Raw genomic sequence first — 25966 nt, 5'->3', positions numbered from 1 at the left:
TCATCAAGTGTTTTTGTCTTGTTTTCCATTTAAAATGGTCTAAAAACCCTTAAAACAAGATACATTTATTTGAGAAGGAACATATAATATATTTAAACTTGCTTTAAGAGAATGCATCTTAAATGTATGTGTATTTTGTATACAAGTGTATTTTTTTCACTTGGTTATACTTCTGCAAGTGCAGTAAAGACAAAATATACTTATACTCAAGATTTATTCTCTAAAAGCAAGTCTAAATATCTTATATGCAGCTGCTCAGGTGAATGCATCTTTTTTTTTTTTTTTTAGATATTTTAAAATACTTGTGTTTTTAATATTATATTCAACATTGTCAGATAACATTTTTTTCTTCTGCAGTATAGCTGCTAAAGAAAATGTACATTGTTTTAAAGGAGTTTTAGATATTTATATTGGAAAACAAACCAAAACAAAAACAAATCAAAAACATATTTTGTTTCAGTGTATAATGGGGTGAAAACTACCCTCTCTCACATTTCTGTTCACTTCAATCCATCTTTAACTCACAAAAAACAAACTCTCTCTTATTAATAAAGCTGTGTATTGCTAATTTTCTTCACGATAAGAAATGCACAGTGACACATATATTATGATTCAATAAGTCGTGAGCCATCACGTTATAATCTAGCTGCATTAAGCACGCATGCACTCGAGGGACAAATGTACCAGTGACAGAGTGTACCTCAGCCGGGTGCAGTTTCAGTCTCTCCCCCTTAGATCGGGACATTCGTGCAACTCATAGAAGAGGCGCTGACCACACAGAGAAATGCCAGTTTCGGAGTTTGTAGTTATTTACATGATCTGCTTCCGCATTATTTGAACTTTAATAAAGCTATAACACATTAAATATAACTGTATTAAAGATGTAATGCCGGTGTGTTTCCTTCAACCCACTGGGGTCGACGTCCTGCTGGAAATTTTCCTCATAACAGCGGAAACAACTTAAAATACTCTGTCATTTTTGGGCATACAGATCAGTGTAAGACATCATTAGAGACTATAAAGGTTCTACTTTTATTTGTGTGCACTCACAATAACAACAAAACCTTATGATTTTGTAAAATAAAGAAAATAAACAGGGTGCGCTTTCAGCCATCTCTGTCTCAGCGAGCATCTTTCTGAAACACTTCACAAAAATGAACTGAAACTCCACAAATATTTATCACACAAACATGAAACAGATGTCTAAAGAAAGCTTAATATGTCTACTTTTAAATAAAACAATTCAAATTTAAAACAAATATTCTCCTGCTATGTAATCTGTATGAAACAAAGCGATGTGCATTTTCTCCTGTCTCAGCTAATTATCCCTAATGTGATCACACCCACCAGCAGAGCATGCTTTTCATACGGTAATGTGCTGAGGCGATCAATGCAAATGGTAAACGTCCCCAACAGTGCCTTAAAAAGCATCAAGTTCATTCACTTTTCTGCGCATTTGAAAGATGGCACGCTACACAGGTGAGTAAGCTCTACAGATGGTCCTGGATAGTGAAGAAGAGTTCACATTCTCCTCAGAAGAAGAGCGGGAATCCGACGAGGAACGTTTGCATTTTGAAGAGCGACTTGATCCAGCCGAGGACACAGTTTTGGATGAGTAAGTCATTTAGTTTTACTTACATATTAGTTGACATGCTATTTTATATAAACATGGACATATTTTACTAGTTGGACTATTTTCAGACTTGCCAGCCAGGATTCAAAGTATTGAAATTTGAAATATGTCCTAACAGGCAAGTTGTATTTACATTTAAATGTTGTTTTGCCTAAAGCAGGTATTTAAACTGTATGCTGTATGATATAAATATGATATGTAATATTATATAAAAATAATATGAATGTTTAGATTATATTTTAACCAGTGTTTATGCTGCCTCATTATCATCAATGAAGCTTGTGCATGCAAATATCTGTTCGGGTGTAAATGTGTCAAATGTGCTGTAAAAATGCCCATATTAGAAAATCAGCATATTAGAATGATTTCTGAACACTGAAGACTGCAGTAATGATGTTAAAAATTCAGCTTTGATCACAGGAATAAATTGCATTTTACAATATATTCAAATAGAAATGTTATTTTAAATTGTAAAAATATTTCACAATATCACTGTTTTTGCTGTATTTTGGATCAAATAAATGCAGCCTTGGTGAGCAGAGACTTATTTTAAAAACATTAAAATATCTTACAGATCTAAAACTTTTAAATGGTAGTGTAGGTCTAAAGGTTTTAAGTAAAGTCTTTACATAAAGAGAATGTACAGTCAGATTACTACTTTTAATTTAAAACTTGATTTTGTGAATAAGCTACAAACAATACATTCAATCATTAAGTCTCCTTACATTCATTCTCTCTCAGGGGAGGGGTCTTTGTCTCCTCAGGTGTGAATCACATCAATATTCATGATCATCCGCCTCCTCACATATGGCCTTTCTAACACTAAAAGTGTCTTATAAAAGTTAGACGACTATATTGTTTTGTATGAATGAGTGATCAGGATGGTTTTCACATCATTTTGTAGCAAAAACTCTAGGCTATAAGATCCAGTTCCCAAAAGTCTTGTGAATAAATGTTTAGTATGTGTTATATGGCCCTATTTCAGTGACTTCAATTTTTTGTTTTTTCCAAAACCACGCATAAACGTTATTTTCTCAAAAATACAAACATGTACATACATGTTGCTCACATATTATTGTAGCCCAGTTTGCTCACATATTATTGTAGCCCAGCTGGTCCATGTCAAAAGAGCCCACCTACAAGTCTCTATTATATCCTTATGTACGGTATGACTCAGGTTTTTCCTGTAATGTATATGTATGAGAATTTTTCGCCTGTTTAAGCATCCGAAAATCGGCGAAATCGGAAGTCTGATTACCATACTTAGAAAAGTAACAGCACACCTACTCAACATGCTGGACAATTTGAGCCATCATTCATGTTCATAGCATGAACACTGCTGGACATGATATGCACTGAAGTTTCATGCTTGGATTTAAGGATTTGTACAAATCCATAAAATGATGTATGAGCAATTTAAACAGGGATGCTTTACTTAGCAAGCACCACTAATTATCAATGGACGGCAGTAATGAAAACATAATTTCCATTTTTCACAACAAGCAAAGCCATTGGTTCTTAACTGTGTCTTTTATGGTCTACCCAAGAAAGAAAAAAGGAAAGGAAAAGTAGGTCATTTGTTTTCTACAAGAACAACTAATTAATACAACTAGTTGCAAAGGCAAGACGTGGATCAATATGTCAATACCTGTCGACTCAGGAGTATAAGAACTTTCACTGTGGTCTTGAAAAAGACACAGGGAGTAAGAATGATTTGGATCTCTAAAAGAGCACAGTCCACAATGCTTTTGTAGGATCAAACACTCCACAAAAGACAAGTCAATGTTCATAGCTCATTAGCTTTCACTGGAAATATCCAACTGCGCTGTGATGTGTCTAGGGAGCATTTGAAGAGCCATAGGGTGTGCAGAGGCATAAAGACAATGAGAAAAGCTATCAGTAGCACTGATATAGTCCACTGACTGGTACAATACATTCCACTATAGCTTGAAAACAAAATGGTTTGTTCTTTTTTTTGCTGTACTTTGTGGCGAAGGCAGGGTGACAGTTACACAGATCAACAACACGCTTGCACCAACATGTTGAGTTACAAAACACAGCGAACTGTGATGCAATATTTATCTTGTAAGAACACTTCTTGTTTCTATGAACCAGTATAATGTTTAAAATAATGGATCTGAGAAAATGGAAAGAATTTTTTGCAACAGAGAGAAGACTAGTTCCCATTAAAAACATTTTAATACTATGTTTTCTTATTGATTTGTTCTCTAATTAATTGCCTAATTGGTGCAGTTAAGATTGGTGTGTTCTGATTGGTAGCTGATGATTATCCTGTCCATTTCATTGGTTGGACCTCATCTTGGTTTGTATTCAAATAACTGCCCTGCAAAAGTTTTATTTTAACCCTGACGAAATGCATCGGTTTAATAAAGTTTCTCCCCTCTATAAGAACTGCTGGATTCATTCTCCTCATTTGTGCTTTACTCTGTCCATGCACCTTGTTTGCTGCACCAGATTCATTATCCCAATCTGTAAGGTTTTGCCCCTTGTATGCTTTCAATAAACAGAATTTTAATCTATTTAAATTCTGGATTATTAATTTTTGTGAATCACTCCAAAATCATGATGTATCAGTAAATCGATTTTTCTTCTCACCCCTACCAATGATGGTCTGCAACGTGTCATTTTCTCTCAACTGCATTCTATAGTTGAAACTCTCCCGGGGCCAACTATATGCTCTGTAATTTTTTCCCTTCTCCTTCTGGGTCATCTTTCGCCTTAAGGTTTCTTAGTTTCATACAATCTTTCATTGCGAAACGAGGGAGGGAAAGGAATATGGGCAACCTAAAAAGGGTTAAATATTATACATCAACCACAGGCATACACCACTACAGCTACTGGGAAAAAACGACGAGCTTTAAACTTGTATGTGGTTCCCAAGAATGTAGCACTGTTTTCCAACTCAAGATCCCCACAGTTTCAAAGAAAGGCATGGGAACCCATCAAAAGGCATTAATCATTTTAAGGGAAGGTTTAAACGTAAACATTCTTTATCAAAGTTGTATTCTGGTTGTATGAGGACACAAAATGAACTTTTTTTAAATGTATTTTTTTTACTCTGCAGTCTTGATGTTTCATAAAGCACATATTGCATCTTGGAAGGTAAACAAAGTTTAAGGCTAAAATAACCTTTGCATCCACAGCTAATATAACTTGAATCTTGTTTTAGCACACCTTCAGTACAGAAATAAGTTTAAGGTAAACAGTGAGATATTTCTAGGCTAATCTCTGACAACAACAACATCAACATTATATGGAAAAAAAGTCAAGTATAGGGGATAGAAATAGCCAGGAATTTAAATATTAACTGTCAACGTATAGCAAATTATAAGAACTTTGCTCTCAAATCAGCAAAACATGAATTAATCTAAACTTGGTGAACTTATAAAATGAAACACTAAACGTATGGTCATTAATTTAAAATCCTAACAATGCCTTGATAATCAATATTCTAGCTAAATAAATCTCACATCTGAGAGTGTGGCCAAAAGCAAATGCGTTTGGCCTTGGCTGACAATTACTCCTAAAAAAGGATTAGTTCACCAAAATATGAAACTTCTGTCATTATTAAGGCTATTATTCCAAAACAACATTACAGCCGGGGAAGATACAAAATGAGAAATTAAAATGGCAAGTTGTTTTTTTCAACATCATGAAAGTCCCCAAAAAGGGCAAAAAAAGCACCACACAAGTAGTCTTGGATGTGTGCGCTAGGGGTCAACCGATTACCATCCGATATTCATATTTTTTCTAATAATCTGAATCGTTATTTTGCCTGATCTGATTGCCTATCAATTTTAAAATGCGCTCCATTGACTGATACCACCGCCTCTCTCTGAAAGGTTACTGCTTGTAGTCTGGCTCAATGTCCCGCCCACAGTATTATCGGACTGGTTATTTGTCACGAGTATATGGCCAATCAACACTGTTCTCCGTATTTGTGGGGGAGAGGTGGGAAAGAGGAAAGCAGAGAGAGAAAGATGCATCACTGAGAGGACAAACTGTTTTCAAAAAGGTAAAAATGCAGATACTGAAGTTGCCATAAACATCACAATACTCACCAATTAGCGGACCGCGTTCTGGGTCCAGCCATTTGTTCCATCCGGACCGCGAGACATCATGACAACGGTTGCCCCATCTCACCCTTTCTACACTTCAGGTTAGCAGTGCAACAAAACAACGGAGCTGTGTACACTGCAAGCACACTGGGGTGTAGATAGTACTGATCTTTCAGCACTATTTCCTTGAATATTTTTCTCTAGCACCGAACACGATTCATTAATGCCCTTTGCGCTCTGCACACATTGCCTCTCTCCACCGGCCCGCAACATGAGGCGCCGCACAGCAGAGATGAAGACGCGGTTATTTTAACGACAGTAGACCGTAGCGGAGAAATACAGTGAGCAGCAATATACAGTAGATGGATACCGGCATCTTTCACTAAAATACACTGCAAAAAACGAAAATGAAGCAGAAAAAAACATCACGTGTCTGATATGACTCCGACGGTTCAGCTAAGCAAGGTTTGAGGAAATTAATCAGAGATAACATCATCTCTAGCATGGATGGCAAGAAAGACAACCAAATCTTTGAAATTATGAGTTCTCTGCTTATGATGATGAAAAATATTTCCATTATTTGATAGTCAGACCATTTGAACTTAACTAGCGCAAACAGTATTTTTAAACTGCACTATTTAGACAGGTAGATTTGCATTTTAAAGAAAATATAAAAATGGTTCATTAAAACTTTTACATGCATTTTCTCTCAGGGCTTACCCCTGAACCCCTAAACTGTAGCTTTCCTATGTATATATAAATAGTACAAGATCCCCCATAGTCCACTACTTTGGTTGTCTTTGGGCCGCAATGTCCTCATTCTTGCCCAGTTCTTAAGAGACTTTTTGAGTGTTGATTTAAAATGTAAATTTTTACTGCAAATGTATATTGGCCCCAAATATCGGTTATCGGTCTCCTTGTTTACTAATAATCAATATCGGTATCGCCCTGAAAAAAACATATCGTTCGACCACTAGTGTGCACTATACTAAAACCATACAAAATGAAACCATACCATACTGAAGCAATCCATTCCAAAATATAAGACGTTATTCACTGAAAATCTTCCCCTCCACAGTAGATCTCATATATGCGCATATTCATATTTGGTAAATTAAAACACATCACACCAAGTTTGACGTTAATGACACCAAATGCCATTGGTTCTCAAAGTTCTTGAAATCACACATTAGGCATCAAGTTTAAACATGTGGAAACATGAATAAGAGTTACTTTTGAGGAGGAAGATTTTTAGTGAATAAAGACTTAATTTAACACAAAAGTCAGTAGATTTGGAACATACTGTACAAGTTAAAAAATATTTTTAATGGTTATTTTTGGAGCTAGAAGGCCCTTGGTCACTGGTTTACGTTTTATGGGGGGGAAAGCAGCCAAGAACATTCCTCAAAAGTTCGTCTTTTGTGATGCAAGGAATAAAATAAAGTTATGCAAATTTGGAATGACATGAGGGTGAGTAAATAATGACAGAATTTTCATTTTTGGGTGAACTAGTCCTTTAACATATCCAACTGGTCAATTCACAAGTTCTTGAGTTACTTGCCTGACTAAAAAGCTGGAAGCTCAAGTCTGAATAAATCATCAGATATCAGCTGTCCTCTTCGAGAAAGACACTCATGACACTCATTAATTGAACATGGCCTCTATAAGCAGCATGGCTCAAAGAATTAATGAATCCGGCTTTAAACTTACAGGTTTAATTCAAAATTTAACAGCATGTATGTTAGTGGGAAAAAAACTAAGTGCAATTATATAACAAGTCATAAGCAAGAACATATTTTATTTCTGTCTAACATTTTTTTTAATTCACATGCTTCTGACATCATCTCTAATTGGACATCATCTTAAAACAAACAATCTTCAATATTTAAAGTCGCATTAAACATTTCTAATAGGCAACAGGCAATGCGAGTGTATTTTTCAATTATGTTTTGATTCCATTTGTTTTGCTGGTATGTTTTGTCTGTACTTTGTCAACACCTGCCCCAATAGAGATTTCTAGTATATCTCATCCTTTGGTCAAATATTTTAACTATTAAAGTTTGAAACATAGTAACAAGTTTACACTGCATCAGTCAACTATGGTGGCTCATTATTGTGATACTGTTCCATGTCACTATAATTCATCACATGCCTTGAAGCAAATGTAGTGCTGTGTACTCAGGGTCCAAAATTAACTTTTTAGCCCACCAGCCAAGGTAGCTGGTAGATGAAAACATTCACCAGCCAGTTAGATTTCTTACCAGATATTTTTTGTTTATTATTATTATTATTATTATTATTATTAATAATAATTGCATTTTACAAGTGGATTTTACAGACATGAGAGACAAATAAACAGTACTGTAAGCATGTTTATAAGTGAACTGCTTTTTTAAAGAATTTTATTGTTTATCATTTATGAAATATTTATTGCCAGATAGTCCATTTAGAATTATATTTCAGATTATTCACTTATTATAACAAAATAAATTTTTAAACTACATGTTGTCATATAAATGACCAGTAAGTAACTCTCATGAGTCTCATGAGCCTTAAGTTCTCATAACACAGTTATTGGTTTATTTGAAGTAATTCAATTAATTCAGTCAGATCCAACTGATTCATAATCTTTATGATTCATTAAAAAGAGCCGGCTAGATTTACTGCTAACTAGGGATGTCCTTATACCATCTTTTTGGGAAACGAGTACCGATACTTCCTTTACACTGCTCGCCGATATTGATACCCATTTTTTTATTTTTTTTATTCCTGAAATCCATAGCAATATATTGTATTATTTTTATCAAACGAGGTGGTTTTATTCAGAACCTCACAGCACAATCCAAAATACAGCATTGGAGTTATTTTTGTCAGATAAAGTGCTGCATAACAGAGCATCATAAATGTGAGATATTGATTGAATATTAGACAATTACTATTGATTTATTATTATTAGTAGTAGTAGTAGTTGTCATATTTCTGTGGTACTTTTTTCCATTTAAATCAATCTTTTATCGTGTTTTAATTGAAGTTTTCACCTCCGGAAAAGCCGGTCGCTACATGACTCAAAGTGATTATTAAACTGCAAATGGTTGCTATTTAATTACATGAATATGTAGTCTGTATGAAGTGAATTAGCACTCTGCTTGCGGTCATCTGCTACAAACAGAGCACACCGAAGACCTGCACCTTACTGACTTAAGATCTACAGAACCCCTTTGATGACAAAACTGGAACATGTTACATTATTTTAAAAGCTGACACAAACTGACAAAAAAGCGCCTGCCAAAGTGGCTTATGACACCGCAAAATTTACCAGCCAAATAGAAAATTTGCCAGCATTAGGCACTTGGGTGTTAATTTCGGACTGTGTACTCCTGGCACAATTACAGTACATGCCATAAAACATCAGCTGCAGTCAGGATCTTGCTTTCTCTCAACTTCAGCACAAACACCTGCAAATAACAGTCTGGTTTCACAGCTGTGAATTCTACAAACATATCAATTTCTGGGAATCCAAGGCCTTGCTTTTTTATCAACATAACCATCAAATGAAAAGAACAAGGACTTTCCTGCAGACAATTCCAAGTGATTTTTGGTGGGATTCATATGCATGTGTCTGCCTCATTTGCAATAAACCACTTTAAAAAGTAAACACAAATCCAACAACCATTCTACCATGACTTGGTCTTTGAGCATCACAGTTTTTATGAATTATGACCTTAAGGAAATGAACGCAAAAGAGAACTAAAATGGAACAGACAGATCTGTCTTTTACTGTCTCATACAATACTAAAGACTTAACCATGAAACCATCAAGTCGCAATGGCTGCCAAAACTTCAAACCCAGGGGGAGGTAACATACTGAATCCTAACCAAGCAAGCAGGAAAATAATGGAATGAGGTATCTGGATGGTTTCCAGCTCTCTCAGGGATCCACCTCTAACCCACTTCTGCAATATGAGACTCTTGGACTTAATTGTACTTACAGCCTTTCTTCATAAATCTAATAATGGCACACTTCAATAACATAACAAGATCACCTCATTTATTAAATCCCTCCATTCCATCTCAACACCTTGCCAGCCCAACTTCATTATTTTCTTTTAATAAGATTAGGTTAGGTAATGGTGAGGTTAGCATATGAAATCATCAATCTTGTCTGATGGACTTTGTGAGCATTTCATCAGTACAAAAAATTGCAACGATGCAAGATGTTGTGATTGTTTTCCAGAGCATTGTTATGCCATTGCTAAGGTGTTTTGGGTGGTTGCTCAGGTGCTCTAGAAGGTTGCTTACTGGCCCAAGCAAAGAGCCTACCCCAAGTGTCTATGATAATCTAGTCCCTTAGGCCATGTGTCCACCAAAGCATTTTTTGCAGCTGAAAATGCCAGGCGCTCTTCTGAAGACGTCCAGCTGGGGGCGCTTGAGAGCGCTTTGGAGGCGCAGCGTTTTTTCAGCTGAGACGCTTTGATTGCTATGATACGGAATATCCGCGGAAGTATGTGTTGCAAGTACCTAATTCCGCAGATAGTTTGTGTTATCAACAAGTACTGAATGTAAAAATGTCGGCACAAGGAATAGTACTTGCTCTGGCTCTGGATAAAGGGAAGGCTGAAGGCATTATTTTTCATATTAATATTGTGGTAGTCCAGGAATGTCATCTGGTACAGACATGAATACTCAGAGACCAGCAAATTTCTCCTCCATTGTTGTTCAGTTGTTGTACAAGTAGGATGTGATGGTTGGTCGGTGTGGTATTCGTCCCGCCCCTCCTCCACTCTGATTGGACGGCTGGGTAAAAAGTGACAGTGACGAGCGCTGCGTTTTACCCAAAGTTGAAAATTGTTCAACTCTCGGCTGCAGAAAAAAAATGCCAAATGCACAGCGCGGAATAGACGCTCAGCACCTCGTCACACTGCTGGCTTTTTTAAATACGTGGTGCTCCCATTGCAAACAACTGAAAAAATACTGGCCTCAGGAAAAAAACACTTTGGTGGACACACAGCCTTAGATATGGTTCAGGTCCCCCTTCTATTCAAGACTATGGGATTTTTGTTTTGTTTTTTGCCCATTTTATCGTCCACCATACTAAGAAGGTTGATATCCAAACAAGAGTTGGAATTGTATGGGAAATAAAAAACTTTTGAAAGTGTGACTTAAGACAAATATTGCCATGCTCAAGATGCTTAATGCCTCTGATTACATCACCTAAAAAAACGGGTGTGCAAAGGAAAAATAAGCAAAAGCATCTTTAACTGCAGAAGAAAAAGAGCAGGTACTGTTTGGATGAATGAGAAGCTTCTCTCTGTCTGTAAAATAAATCCTTCACTTGGAACACAATGAGCAATGTTAAAACCGTTAAGCCCCCGGCACTGGTGTAACAAAACAATATGCTTTTCAAAGTCAGCCAACACCGGGGTCAGTCAGCATATCTCTTCAAACAATGTACGTCTGGGGCTCGGCCAGGTGTGATTTCTGTACAGCTGAGCTAAAGTGGTTTCACAGTGAGAAAAATCATGTTACAATCTTATTACAAAGACCAAATAGCTGATTTACAATGCTGGCCAGTACAACAAAAACAATCGCCATTTCAAGCTCAAATACATCCTGTTGCATCAAGTTTATTTGGGAATCTATACTATAAAAATGCAAAAGCTCTGTCAAAAGTGCTACAGCACCAGCTGCCGATCACAACATTTCAACCACAGCATCACAACCCCTCTTCTTATAAAAAAAAAGAGCACTACAGTTTCAAAGAAAACTTACTTTATAGCATTCCAAATGGTACACAATTGCATGTTTAGTGCTTTAACATGGATTAAAAGGATTTAATTATGAATTCATTAATTATGAAGCAGACCAGTAACCGATCCCACATGAACCAGTACAAATCCAAGTAGAATATCTGCAATTTCTGAAGACAAGTTAAGCGGTGCTTACCCATGCAAAACTCGCCACCACCATGCTAGGGTGTTATTAATGGTTGCCAGGGTATTGTTATGCCAAGCCACCTTACTATGGGTAAGGTGTTCTGGGTGTTTTCTAGCCTGTTGCTTTGTAGTTGCTAGGGTGTTGGTAAGTGGTTGCTTACTGGCCCAAGTCTACAATTTTCTAGTCCCCAGCTCATGTTCCTCTAAGTGCAACTCTATGTTTTTTTTTTTTTACCCATTTAAATGTCCTATTTTTATTATGCAAAAATTCTAATTGCTTAGAACAGTCATTCCCAACCTTTTTTGCCTTATGTGACCCCACAGCTGCATAAATAGGCCTGAAGTAGCCCTTTAACAACATCAAACCAGAAACGTGTTCCTTTATAATATCATTTAGCATTATAATTTATATTATTAAAATGGCCATTATTGCAATTGATCATAATAAAAGTAAAAACAATAGATACTGTGGGGGAAAAACTGACTCGCCAAGCAGCTTCTACTCAAACTAAAGCGGTCTGAGGCCAAGTCTAGACTAATATGTTTTCAGTTTTTTTTTTTTTTTTTTTTTTATTGTTGTGGAGAACTGAGTGAGTAAAGACCACTAGGACTATATACTGTATATACACTCACTGAGCACTTTATTAGGAACACGATGGTGTTGTAGCCCATCCACTTCAAGGTTCAACATGTTGTGCATTCTGAGATGGTATTCTGCTCACTACAATTGTGCAGAGTGGTTATCTAAAATACCGTAGCCTTTATGTCAGCTCGAACTAGTCTGGCCATTCTCCATTGACCTCTCTCATCACAAGGCATTTCCATCCACAGAACTGCCGCTAACTGGATGTTTTTTTGATTCTGGCACCATTCTGAGTAAACTCTAGAGACTGTTGTGCATGAAATCCCAGGAGATCAGCAGTTACAGAAATAATCAAACCAGCACATCTGGCACCAACAATCATGCCATGGTCGGAATCACTGAGATCACATTTTTTTCCACATTCTGATGGTTGATATGAACATTGACTGATGCTCCTGACCCGTATCTGCATGATTTTAGGCATTGCACTACTGCCACACGATTGGCTGATTAGATAATTGCATGAATAAGTAGGTGTACAAGTGTTCCTAATAAAGTACTGGGTGAGCGTATGTTCAGCTACATAAGTGTTATCCATACAAATTGACATTACTTACATTAGTTTTTAATTATTTTAATCTTTTGACATTATTGACTGATGTGGGGTTTTTGTAAGTCTTGATTTCTCATGTTTAAAATTAAAAAATACAACTTTCCAAGTACCCCCCTGGAACCTGCTTATGTACAACCTGGGGTACACTAGCTTAAATCTGTAATGACAAACCACTCTTTAACACGTTGCACAATTTGATGTATCATTCATGTGGTGCTGGATGGTTATATGGTGAAGTTTAATACTTGGAGTAAGTAGTTTGTTCAAATCCCCAAACCTAGTTATGACAACAGTAATAGTAATGCATGTCTTAGTCATTTGGCTGCACCTAAAAGGCCAAGACCAGTTCCACCAGTGATAAAAGCAGAAATAGGCCTGTCGCAATGAACTCAGGTCAGCTGGATTACAATCAGTCAGTGACAAAACCTAAAGTTTAGAAAACCCCTCAACTTCTTTCATTATAAGCCATAAACCTGAGCACAGAAGCTACATCAAAAAATTATAATATGCTGCCTCACAACACTTAATATAAAGGATATAGGACTGAACCCACGTATGCGAGTGTTGACTGAGGCATTCATTTCAAACAATTACTAACTGCAGCTTCTTACAAAGCATGCAGGGAACCATTCATCACCTGGCTTTACACTACCATCTGGACACTAGTCTGTTTGCCTTTTAAAGCGAACCAAATCCATTACGGGATGGACGGGCTGTTATATTTATCTAAATGAATCATCTAACCTATTTAATTTAACCTTTTTCATGCAATGTGCTTTCAATTACTGATCAATCACTCAGGTTATCATTAATTCACTCACTCACTTGGGAAATAAAAGTGAGCTGAATTAGTGAGTCATTTCGTGAGCTGGAACTATAACAAGCAGGATGTTGCGACATTGTAAAATTGGAGTAAAAACTACAGTTTTTGCAAAATTTAACATATCAAGACATGTTGACCCTGAGCGTACGATGGCCAGGATGTGAAGTAGCAGCTCATTCCACACATGCCTACGGCCAAGGGCCTGTTACAAGCTGAGAATATCAAATGACACCCAAAGAAAGAGGAAGATGTTTTATGCATTCCATCAGAGAGCCAAAGCATTCAGACGTAACATGCAGGAAATCTTCAGAAATTCATGAGTTTCCTCTGAATGCAGGGATGAGGGGAAGAAAAGGACAAATCTACATCTTTACTAATGAGTCTCATAGTGCACATTTTGAAATATTCACTTCAAAGTCCACTTCAAAGTTATGCAGACTGGTGCAGGTGATTTAACCTTCTGATCAGATGCACAAACAAGCTGCTTTCAATAATATCAGTATCAGAAAAAGTGTCAAACATGTGCATTTACTGTACATGTGTGAATGAAATTCAAATCCAAGTATTATAGATAAAGGAATGGTTTAACCTGTTCTGGGTCACTCTGATTTGAAACATGTATGTGTATAACGTTGAAGACCATTTCAAATGTATTCGGTTCACTAAGCAAAACACATGAACTTTAACATCTTTTATTTTGATGGTAAATGCAGATACAAATAGACAAGTGTGCAGAAAAAGCAAGCCTTCCAAAAAACACAGAAATGCTGGGCTGAACAGTACTCACATTCCCGTGGTTTACAAAGCCATGCTTCCTGGCAATCCGGTTAGCTTCCTGCGCCCCGCCTGTGATGTGGACGGCCCATGTGTTGGTGTAAATCTTCTGCCCAATAGACGGTTGTGGCCCAGAGGTCACAAGAATCAGTAGTGTACTGAGCGTCAATGAGACAAGCCTGAGATCCATCAGAGACTATGGAACAAACCAAGGCAGGAGTTCTATTGCTCAGTAATGATACCAAGTCCGTCAGCACAGCGGCCCACTGCAATATCTGCACTGCTTTGGGCACATGTAGAGAGAGGGATCCGAGAAGGAGAGATTAACTCAAAACGGTTTAGGAATCACCTGTGGAGGGAGAAAGATGGTTTCAATTGTCAATTGAGGTTCTGGTGCACATACAAAATCAGGTGTATAATTCAGGATATGAATCACAGATGAGCACAAATTTCAAACACAAAAGTACTAAACATTAAGGGGCATTCACACTGACAGATTTGTAACAAAGGAGTGATATTAAGTCATTTATTTTGTGACATGAGCGACAGTGCATTGGCAATGTGACAAAGTTGAGCAGAGTACGTTTACACAAATGAGCAGCGATGTGACACAACGACTACCAAACAGAGAGCAGACTGTGGAGTTAAATACTGATTCAATCGGATACCGCAACCAACCAACAGTACAGCGACTTGGCGACCTCCAGCTAATTAACCACTGTTAGCATGAATGCCCCTTTTGACATGACCTGAAACTAGGGCTGTTGCAGTGGCAATTTTTTACCACCGTGTTTGTTAAAGGCCAATAACCGCTGGTGAATGGTCTTGTATGGTGGTTGGAGGAGGCAGGGCAGGGCTGCGTGCAAATGTCGCATTTATTGTGGATCAAACTTTAAAAAGTGTAATTGAACACGAAATAAAAATTAAACCCTTTGTAAAATATCACAAAATATCTGAAATAACAAATTCAAAACTATTTGCATCAGTTTAACATTTCAGGCTGTATGGTGCAATAACAGACAATCTTATGTCAGTAACGTACACATCAATTACTACAAAAATTCCAGGTGTCAGATTCTGTTAATATTGTTAAACTCCAATATTTAATGTGACTAAATATCACTAAACAGCTGGACAATAATTCAATAGTTCAGTCCTACCTTTGTTGAAAGCTTTTCGACTTTGAGTTACTGTTTGATGTTTCCAGCCGCACTGAATACATGTTCAGAACGCAGTGTTAATCTCCTCAACAAAATTACTGACAAAAATATTTGAGGTTAATAAAGATGGGATCATGAGGATAATTCAACTATTTTATTTCAAACACTGTTGACAAAAATATGACGAGATATAAACACTGCAAGATATTACCATTGCATTGACAATTGGGGCTGAAACGATTAGTCGGCGTTATCGACAACGTCGACAATAAAAAAAAAAATTGTCAACAAAAATTTTCGTTGTCGAATAGTCGTTTGATCTCATTTAACGTACATGAGATCACATTACACTCTAATGACGATGCACGAGAGCAGCACTGCAGCTCACGCCTAACGGAGAAGAGGAAGAATTACACAGCTCACGGTCCAAATGCATTTCAAACCTTCCAAACAGCTTCAGGTGATGTAGATCGCAAAGTATGAGGGAATTGTACAAAATTATACAGAAGCACTCTCGTTGTGGAATATGCGGAGCCAGAGTGTCTTTAAAGGAAACACCCCAGCGTTACACCTTAAATGCAGTTACATTTAATGCGTTACAGCTTTATTAAAGCTCAAATAATATGGAAGCAGATCATGTAAATAACTACAAACTCCGAAACTGTGCTGTCAGCGCCTCTTCTATGAGTTGCACTAATGTCCCGATCTAAGGGGGCAGAGACTGAAACTGTACCCGGCTCATGCACACTCTGTTGTGGGGACGCTTGCCCCTCGAGTGGATTTGGGAGTAATTTACGCAAAAAATTGAGCTTTCCGAAAACTTTCCTCTGGATTCAAGAATGCTTCATACTCCCCAGATTTGATAGTAAATGAGTGTATGATAGTGAATTCCAACCATTCGTAAATAGAATGCACGTGCACATTCATTCACAATTATAATTCATATAATCATAATACACGCCCATGTAAATGCCATAAAAGAAAGGCTTCAGACACGCTTGTTAATGAGAATAGGAAGCTTTTAACATCTATGTGAAAAGTAATAAAAGGTATTTTAATGGAGTGCATTCACATCGTAAAATACTGATTTGGTAAACACTCACATGTTCGTTCTAAAATGAAAGTGAGGAGCCTATAGTCATCGCATGCTTTTGCTGTCATCAGAGGTTCTTTAGTAAATTAAACACTCCAAGAGATCAATAAAAAATAGCTTGACATGAAACTTTGGTCAGTGTAAAAATGTTCAGTTCATGCCAACAGGAGGATGTCCACCATTAACCTTCTCTGGTTCAGCTGATCACCAGCATCATTGGAGAAACTTCAAGTAAATCAAGACTGTAACAATGATACACTTCCCTTGCAACTAGAAGAATCTTCCAAGAAACAGAATGCCTGAAGAAGGTCTTTGACCGAAACGATGTAAGCTATGACAGGGCGGGCTTTTTTCTACCTGCCCGCAACATGTGTTTATTTATAACTTTAACAGGATAAACATTGACCATACATTATCAACTGAATGCGATATATCGATGATATTCTACACAAAATTTGTGAAACCTAAATTATAGAATTCATATCAAATAATTAACTCTTCAACCAATCATTTTAGAGGGCATTCATATTTTTGAGAAAATTGCATCTTTCCACGAATTAGTTGAGAATAAACAATACTTTGAATAAAGAAATGCAAGCATCAAAGACATGCTTTAAATTGTGCATGCCTTAAAAAGTTTTCCCCCTAATTTGTAGTTGTTTTAAGGTTAATTTCACTCATTTAATTATTAGTTATTTTTTCATTACTTATTTAATTTCACTTTAATTCAAATGTAGTCATGTCAGTTTGGCTAAAAGAACAAAAACATTCGGATGTCTTATACACAACTGACACATGGTCGGCAGCAGGTGTAAATTTTGTTCGTACCAACTAACGTTTTGAAAATACGAAAACTTTCATGAATTCACAAATTTACGTCAGAACGGCTTTACGAATGATTTACACAAAAACTCATGCTTCAAGAATGAGGCCCATCATTTTAAAAGTATAGCCACAAAACATAAACATCAAACGTGCTAACATGATTTTAGAGTGATTTTGTATTTTTTTATATAAACGAGTCTACATTTTATTTTATTTTATTTTTTGGTGATTATTTTATAACATTATGCCACAACTGACGTAAACTTCTATTGAACCCAGAACATTCAAGACAACCTATTGAACAGGCTGTAGTTCTATCATTTACAGCCTTGTTTTCATTGCATCAAATTAAATACGACGTCTAAGATCCAGTGACATTGTAAAAAAAAAAAAAAAAAGGTGTTGTTGAATGATGGAGTCAACTACTAGCGGGTAGGCCAAGTCAGTTTTACAATGTCTTCCTGTCTTATTACTGAAGGTAGTGGGGGGGGGGGGGGGGGCGGATTGGATGCTACTTGACACCCATTAGTCATGTGCCAAGTCATCAACATTCCTGGTATAGCAGCAGCAAACCAAACACAGAGGGAGGACAGCTGACTTTTTCTTCCAAATTAGACTTTCACCAATTCCATGTTCAGTTATGACAGACTGTCGTCTTACTGCAATACCATCCGCTTACTTCCCCTCTTTTATGACTAAACAAACATTGACTCAAGATTCTTGTTGACTTGAGGCTCAACGTGCAATAAAACTTTCTTTCAGGTATAAAGCAGCCATATTCAATTTACTCTGTATTTCTTTCTATATTTAATTGTCTAAAAGGTAGAGAAAAATAAATATTTGGTCTTGCAAATCATTTCCATTCCCATGCCGATTTGGCTTGCACTGAAAATTATTTGTTTGTCAGCATTATCTTGATTGCATAATAAAAACCTCTCCAAAACTCTTGCTCATTCTGAATCTGAACTGTATGATTCAATGAAAGAACTGCAAGTGGAGTGATACATGAGGAGACCAGGCGACCTATCCACACCCCAAATGGCCCATTTCATAATCACATAAACGTTTGTTTTTCACAAAGTCTAGTTGGATGAAAATGTTTCTTTTTTGTGTAAACAAGAAGAGCAATTGAAATAGCCAATTACATCCAATGATCAGATAAGACAACCCATAATTTTTTTTGCTGCATTCTGTTTGACGTAAAAGTCCAACAAAAACAAACCAAAAAAAAAAAAAAAACTGCTGGTGTCTTATTTCAGGACAGGCCTTTTATTTTATTATTCGTTCTGACAAATGTGGAGCTCATGACCATGTGGCTTCAAATGACACGTCCATATTTACTCACTCTTTGACACACTCACAATGTATTTTTTCACCATAACAATATCAAAAGAATGCAGTGCACTGTGTTACTCAATGCACTACCTGTTCTACCACAATTTTGCCCTTTACCATCAGGAAAGTACATTTACAGTAAGCCTATATTTGGAAACAACCTTTTGATTTTGGAAATTAAAATCTCAGTAAAAATTAACTCAGTATGCTGCATAATAGAATGTAGGCTAAAAGATTTACTTTTTGCAGACAGTTTTTCTAAGTAAATCTTAATGGTATAAAACGAAGTAAAATCTACTTAACATTACGACATAATATTGATTAAAGTGAGTGAGTAATTTTAACTTAAACATTTTAACAATTTCAGTAAATTCTACTTACAAATATGATATACGTACATGGTGCTTAAACTTAGTAAAACATAAATGAACATATCACGTTTTTAATTTTCTTTACAGACATGTTTTATCATATACCACATGACATATGGAAGCCCCCCCACAGGAAGGCCCCTTTCCACCTGGTTTTACGATGCGTTTCGGAAGATCCAATCACATGTGGTTAGGTGAGACACATCACTGCTTACACCTGGTCACTTAAATGCGTCTTTTGTGACCACTTGTGTTCAGATTTGGAGGGGAGAGTCTCCGTTTCATGACGACACACATCAGTCACTATGTCAGTGTGTTACTGCATAATATTAAAGCACAACAAAGTCAGAAAAGACAAAGAAAGCACACAAAAAAACGGCGCAATGTTTCTCCCAGATACGGCTGAAATTTAATCTAAGCACAAACGCAACATGTCAAGCAGAATTATTCATTATTTTAGTGGATTACCTGTATTAAAGGAGCTTCAGGTGTTCGTGCTTTTCATCTGTGTTGATATCAGACACACTAAAGAAGATCCGTGAAGCTCTCATGATTGTGTACTGTATGTATCCACTTTTTAAAAGTTTCCGATCGAACGATTATTTCCTTTTAAAGCCACTTGTAACCGGCAATCTTTAAATTCTTGTTTTAGCGCAGCGGTTGATTGACAGGTGAGGGGTAGCGCTTCACTGCTGCCGGGACGCATACAGGACAGATTAGCATTTACACCACAAATGCGATGTGGTCACTTGCATTTTTGACCACATTCGTATGATCTTAATACCAAGTGGAAACGGGTTCGAAAACTTAATGCATGCTATATAGTCTATGAGACAACATCACTCATGCATTACTTCACTGTAAAAATTACTGTAATTTTAATGGTAAAAGACTGTAAAAATGCTTCAGTAAAAAACTTAATCGGTTAACGGGCAGTTACCTTAAAATATACGGTAAAAAATTATTATATATTTAAAAAGACAATACATGTAATTTTATGGTACAATGTTGTAAAAATTACCTTTTTTACATGTAAAAAGTATTATTTTACCGTATAATTAATTGTAAAAATGTATATTATGTTTAACAAGAGTATGTGTACTTTTTATGGTAAATTATTGTTAAAATTATGGTAAAAAAATAATAATAATAATAATAATTGGACGTTCCCAGAATTCCCTGCGTAACCCAATACATTTCACTATTTTTTATGGGAATAATTAAGTTTCTTCTTATTTTTAATATCAGTTATGTACTTTGGGGTGTTCTGTGTTATATTTGATGTAGTTTAATGTTTACTGCATTATTATAATTTCACATGTGTTACCCTGATGGTGTTTAGTGTTTGTGTGAGTGACACTGAGCACCGTCTCCACATGTTTATTGGTCATTGCTCCAAGAAGGGCCGCTATTGATGAACTTCATGTCATCATGTGCCCTTCTGTAATTACTACAGTGATTAACAATACATTATAAAGTGAAAAACAGATTTTTACAGTTTCAGGAGATTAAAGTATTAAATTTATATCATTAAATAATATAAGCGGTAATACACCGTAAAATATACAGGCATCAAAATTACATCCTATAAAGCCTGAAGCGTGGTTACCGTATTTTTTACATCGAATTTCTGGTAACCACAGCTGGCAGTTTTTTCCGTAAATTTGACATGATTTTTTTTACAGTGTGCTATTAAAAGTTAATAAACAGAGCACACAGACGTTAACACTTGGTGCACAAAACACCATGACGGTGACAATCAACAGCTAATTTTTCTTTATCATAAACAGGTAATTTTGAGTAGAAAATGAACTTAAGGCTATACAAAACAAGAAGTTACAGAGATGTAACAAAACAATTAACAATAAAAACAATGTAAATAAACTTGCAAATAGTGACATCATGCATGCTCATTAATTATTCGAGCCCAGTGCATTCTGGGAACACCAGCTACGAAAAGTTTTAAAATGTACTTATTTTATTTACCAGTGAAATTTACTCAAATTAGCAAATAAATATGAAATGGTTTTCTACTTTAGGATTAATACCAAAATAAAATCATAAATAATATTAACTTATAAGCTAGAGCATTAATTTGTGCTTGTTTGAATGAAGAATTTGCTTAAAATTTTTTAAGTTCATGCTTTAACTTATTAAATGTAGAAAGTACTTAATACTTTCTGCTATATTTACAACACCACAAAATCATTTATTTACTTTTTACATTGTACATAAGCACCTAAAGGCCAATCTAATGTAAAGTTTTAACTTTTTTTGTGAATATTATATTATTAGACTAAGCATTAACCTGGTTTTAATTTCAGAAGCCATAGAATGAGCAAAATGAAGACAAACAAATTAAATGAAAAAAATAAAATAAATCCTAATTCCAGTTACATGATAAATTGTTAGTGCTAAAGAGTTTCAGTAAAACTAATTCAGCTTTACTGTAATGTAAATAGCTTAAAGTGGTTTTGATCAACATAATTCAGCAAACATGCTGTTACAAAGGTTTGACATCCAACCTAATAATTTCCCTTTTGTTGTAACCCAATTGTAAGACTCACCATTAACATATTTAACCAACATTTTCCCAAATGATCATTTCACATGCATTACAAGAACTAGACAAAGAAAGTTTTTTGTTGTGGTTCCTAAAACCATATGGTATTGGTATAAAGTGACAAATGAACAAGTCCAAAAGCCACCGTACGTTACCTCAAATTAACTTCAGAGAAAACATGCAACATCAAGAATCCATTTACGTTTTAGTTTATAATATGGAAAGCTGTTTACATTCACTTAACAATTGACTACAAATACTTTAGCTTATCCCTGCACAGTTCCTAAAAAGAATGTTCTAATGTCTGTAATAATTGTCTTTATCAGATCAAGAGAAAGAAAATAAATCACTCACTTCAGCCTGAACGTCTCTGTCTCTAGCAAGAGGTGTGCAACTTACTGAGAGCAATTTAAAGCTGTGCCAACCCTGATTTCAAAGTACACCCACTCATGACATCACTACAAGGTTAACACATAACAGGGAAAGGAAACCTGCGCAGAGGTGTTTGATCAGTGCATGTTGAAGGGAACACAAATTTTAACAAATTTTCCATTAGGAGAAATGCAATTTTTTTAATATCAAAACATGCAAGTTATTGCTTCATATTTAAGAACACTGTCAATTTAACTTTACCTAGTTCCAGGGTAAAAAGGAGACCAGCAGTGGAGAGGAAATGTAACTTTGACATTTGCCATTTTTGGCAGTGTACGTAAAAGAACATTAAATGGAATTTTGCTTTCAAATATTGATTTTATTAGAGATTTGGCTATTTCTTTTAATTAAATAATTAATCTAAGTTAATTATACTCAAAAACAGACACTGTAGACCTCTTGATAATGGCTCTTTAAAAGTGTTTGGACATGACACACAAATGCATAAATGTCATTGCATTGTGTAACAACAAAGCAAGTGCTATCTCCAAATGATTCTCGATCTTTTAAAACTTCACTTCTCTCAGCCAATTTTGCTATTAGCTACTTTTGACCAACTAGTCTAAATATAATCTTTTTTTAAGTCAGTTCCTCACAAGTTCACACAGGTTTCCTCTAGTTCTAGTTCTAGGGTCTAGTTCATCACATTAAAGGAACATTCCGGGTTCAATTCAAGTTAAGCTCAATCGACAGCATTTGTGGCATAATATTGATTACCACTCAAATTAATTTTGACTCGTCCCTCCTTTTCTTTAAAAAAAATACAAATCTGGGTTACAGCGAGGCACTTATAATGGAAGTGAATGGGACCAATCCGTAAACCTTAAAATACTCATTGTGTCAAAAGTATAGCCACAAGATGTCAACAATATTTTAGTGTGATAAAATCGCTTACTAACCTTCTCTGTGTAAAGTTATACCCAATTTTACAACTTTGTTGCCATGATGCCGTAATGTCAACAGACCCTAAAACGACTGTAAAAATTACGATTTAAACTACTTTACAGCTCAAATAATTCATGAGTTTTAACAGAAGAGTTAATGCAAGTGCTTTTATAAAATAATAAGCTTCACATTTCTGCCTTTAAACCCTCCAAAAATTGCCCCCCATTCACTTCCATTGTAAGTGCCTCACTGTAACCTCGATTTTTGCTTCTTTTAAAGAAAAGAAGGAACGAATACTGTCGACTGAGCTTCACTTGTATTGAACCAGTAATATTCCTATAACTATGGGAATGCTCCACTATCGTTTGATAGTGATCAAACACTTTTTAAACTGTAACCCTAACCCCTTAAAATGTAACTTTTAAAACTAATTGTAAGTTTCACAAAAAGTGCGCTCGTGCTATCTGTCTTCAACATAAAAACCATATAGTTTAACACTGTGACGTCTAATGCAATGAGATGACGTCACTTTATGTATGCCTGAGTGCCAGTGTAATGTTTGCGCACTATTTTGTTGTATGTTTCTTTTTAAAAGAATTCTAAGTCTAATAGAAATTTCAGTTGGTGACGCAAATCAACAAAGCTAGTCGTTAAACGTGCTTATGAAGTTCACAAATAGTTAATGTAAGCGAGCAGGTCCGTTTACTACTCACTGTACTACTATTGCGAAAACCATTTCCCTCATAATTCTGTAAAACAACTAAATGAATCCATCTCTTACCTCAACCGCACCCGTGTTGTAAACTCTCCCGTTTCCCTGGACACAAGGTACGTCCACTAAAACCTTTCCAGGGACAGGATGAAAACTCTGCGTGCGACTGACTCAATCCAAACGGCACAAATATTCCCAAAAACAACAGTAAACTCAAGACACCGTTTAGAGTGAAGAGGACAGTCAGACTACACAGACTGAAGCGTCCCGATATACTGAGCTGTCTCTGACAAGCGACTTCTAAAGTCCACACTCAACACACACTCATCTACTGTACAACAGGGAAACTTTGCGGTCCGTTTGCTCGCGTTGTCTCACGTAACGCGACGCTGAGGCATCACTGAGAGCCGCTTCGTCAGAGCCACCTTTGGACCAAAATGTCAACATAGTTACGAACGCATGCCAGAACGTTTGAATACGGCAGAATCACGTAAATCAATAGCATATAAAAATACACCTCCCTCTACGGACTGGACTAGATAGACGGTCGACGCACTGCTTTTCAGGAAATACGTCACAGATACGCGATGAGACGTCAGAACGCGAGTGACGCTGTAGTCGATTTACTTGCGCCATCTACTGGATGTGTATGCGTTGTTCACTTTCAAACAATGACATTAGATTATTTTTCATTTGTTATATAATAGTTTATACAAACATGAGTACATATAATAATGTGAATAGCATTAAAACAGTACAGGGGTGTATGCCATACTATATGATTACTTTTATATGCCACAAATTAATGAGATAACCAAACGATATAGTAATATCGTTTTCAGGTATATGTTGACCTCAGTTTAAATTGTTCAGATAAAGGCATTTTTAGTCATTTACCTTCGAGCCTATAATATCGGGCCAGTAACTTAATTAAAGGTGCACTCAGTAATTTTTTTGAATTTGTCATCTTGGACTTACACGGACACCTAGCGGCGAGGATGCAGCGTGATTCAAACACAATAATTTTCAGTTACAGATGCCATTGTAGAAACTCACTATTCACAGTCAGGCGAGATTAATTTAATCCATGAGTGAAAGTGACCAATAAACAGGGCGGTTACTGAGATTAGGCGAGTAGTATTCGGCTGGTCATGTGATTCTAACATGGCAGCCCCCATGTGAGGGGACCCTCTCCATGTAGAATAAAACAGCTTTTATAAGGTTACTGATATGACTGGAGTCTTCATCTCATGTCATTGGTCATAATTGTATACATATGTTTCAAAATAACTATTCATATCTTGTGGAGTAAAGCTTTTTTTAATCAGTAAAAAAATGACTGAGTACACCTTTAAATCACCTTTTAAAAAAAAATTAAATAGTTTTTATTTGAAAACAAAACATACTGTTTCATGACATCTACTTCTTTAAAGACACTGTTTCAGCCATTAAACGCTTTGCATATAATATCGAGCCAGTAAAATAATTAAATCACTTTAAAAAAAACACTAAACTGGTTTTATTTCAACAAAACATACCGTTTCAAGACATCTATTTCTTTAAAATTACAACATTGGTTCTTCAAATAATTCCAAAATGCATTTTTTCCCATTATTTGCAAATTATGTATTTAGCAATCTGGATTCTAAACATACTTTTGGAAGACTTTTAAACAGTAAAAATAATAATAATAATAATAATAAGCATAAAATAATATCCCCAAAATATAATGTAATGTGAGAGTTTTTAGATTAAATCAAAGACTATTAGAAAATAATATTAAAAATAAAAGTCTCGATATGGCCAAGTGGGATCATTAAACAGCAGAAGGATGCCATCATTTAAATAAATAATATAGTCACATGGGCTGTGCGCCACAGAATGAATGAGAGGCTCCACTCTGCTCTGTTATCTCCTTCAGACACACCCAGGCATGCGCACACACACACACACACACACACACACACACACTACTACTGCTTGATTTTCATGCAGTGTGTCCAATAGTATCCATCTGCAGAGCCGCAGAGTGTTTAGTGTACAAATGGCTGTGAACTCTCAAATGACATATTTCAACAGAGATTTCAGCTTGCCAGTCGCAGGAAGTTTGATATAACGAACCCCTCAAAAACAGAAAGAACTTCAAAGGTCT

At 36.0% G+C, this 25966-nt stretch overlaps 2 protein-coding genes across 4 annotated transcripts in view; one reads left to right on the top strand and one right to left on the bottom strand.

Moving 5' to 3' along the window:
* The window catches only part of furina (furin (paired basic amino acid cleaving enzyme) a), a 134355-nt gene extending 109995 nt beyond the window's left edge, over window positions 1–24360 (bottom strand). Inside the window, exons 1-2 of one of the 3 annotated variants that reach the window (XM_051715232.1) lie at window positions 23884–24360; window positions 14452–14787 (exon numbers count right to left, since the gene is read on the bottom strand). In XM_051715232.1, coding sequence (XP_051571192.1) covers window positions 14452–14628 — 177 coding nt within the window. In that variant the 5' untranslated portion in view covers window positions 14629–14787; window positions 23884–24360. Of the gene's footprint in view, window positions 1–14451; window positions 14788–15598; window positions 15618–22139; window positions 22204–23883 lie in introns of those variants that run through there. The other 2 variants (XM_051715240.1, XM_051715250.1) reach the window with 2 other exon arrangements.
* Window positions 1–25966, top strand: part of sdhaf2 (succinate dehydrogenase complex assembly factor 2) — a 487549-nt gene that overhangs the window by 104592 nt on the left and 356991 nt on the right. The window lies entirely within an intron of this gene.

This window comes from Myxocyprinus asiaticus, chromosome 2, assembly GCF_019703515.2.
Source record: "Myxocyprinus asiaticus isolate MX2 ecotype Aquarium Trade chromosome 2, UBuf_Myxa_2, whole genome shotgun sequence".
NCBI lineage: Eukaryota > Metazoa > Chordata > Actinopteri > Cypriniformes > Catostomidae > Myxocyprinus > Myxocyprinus asiaticus.
This window is presented reverse-complemented; position numbering and strand designations above follow the sequence as displayed.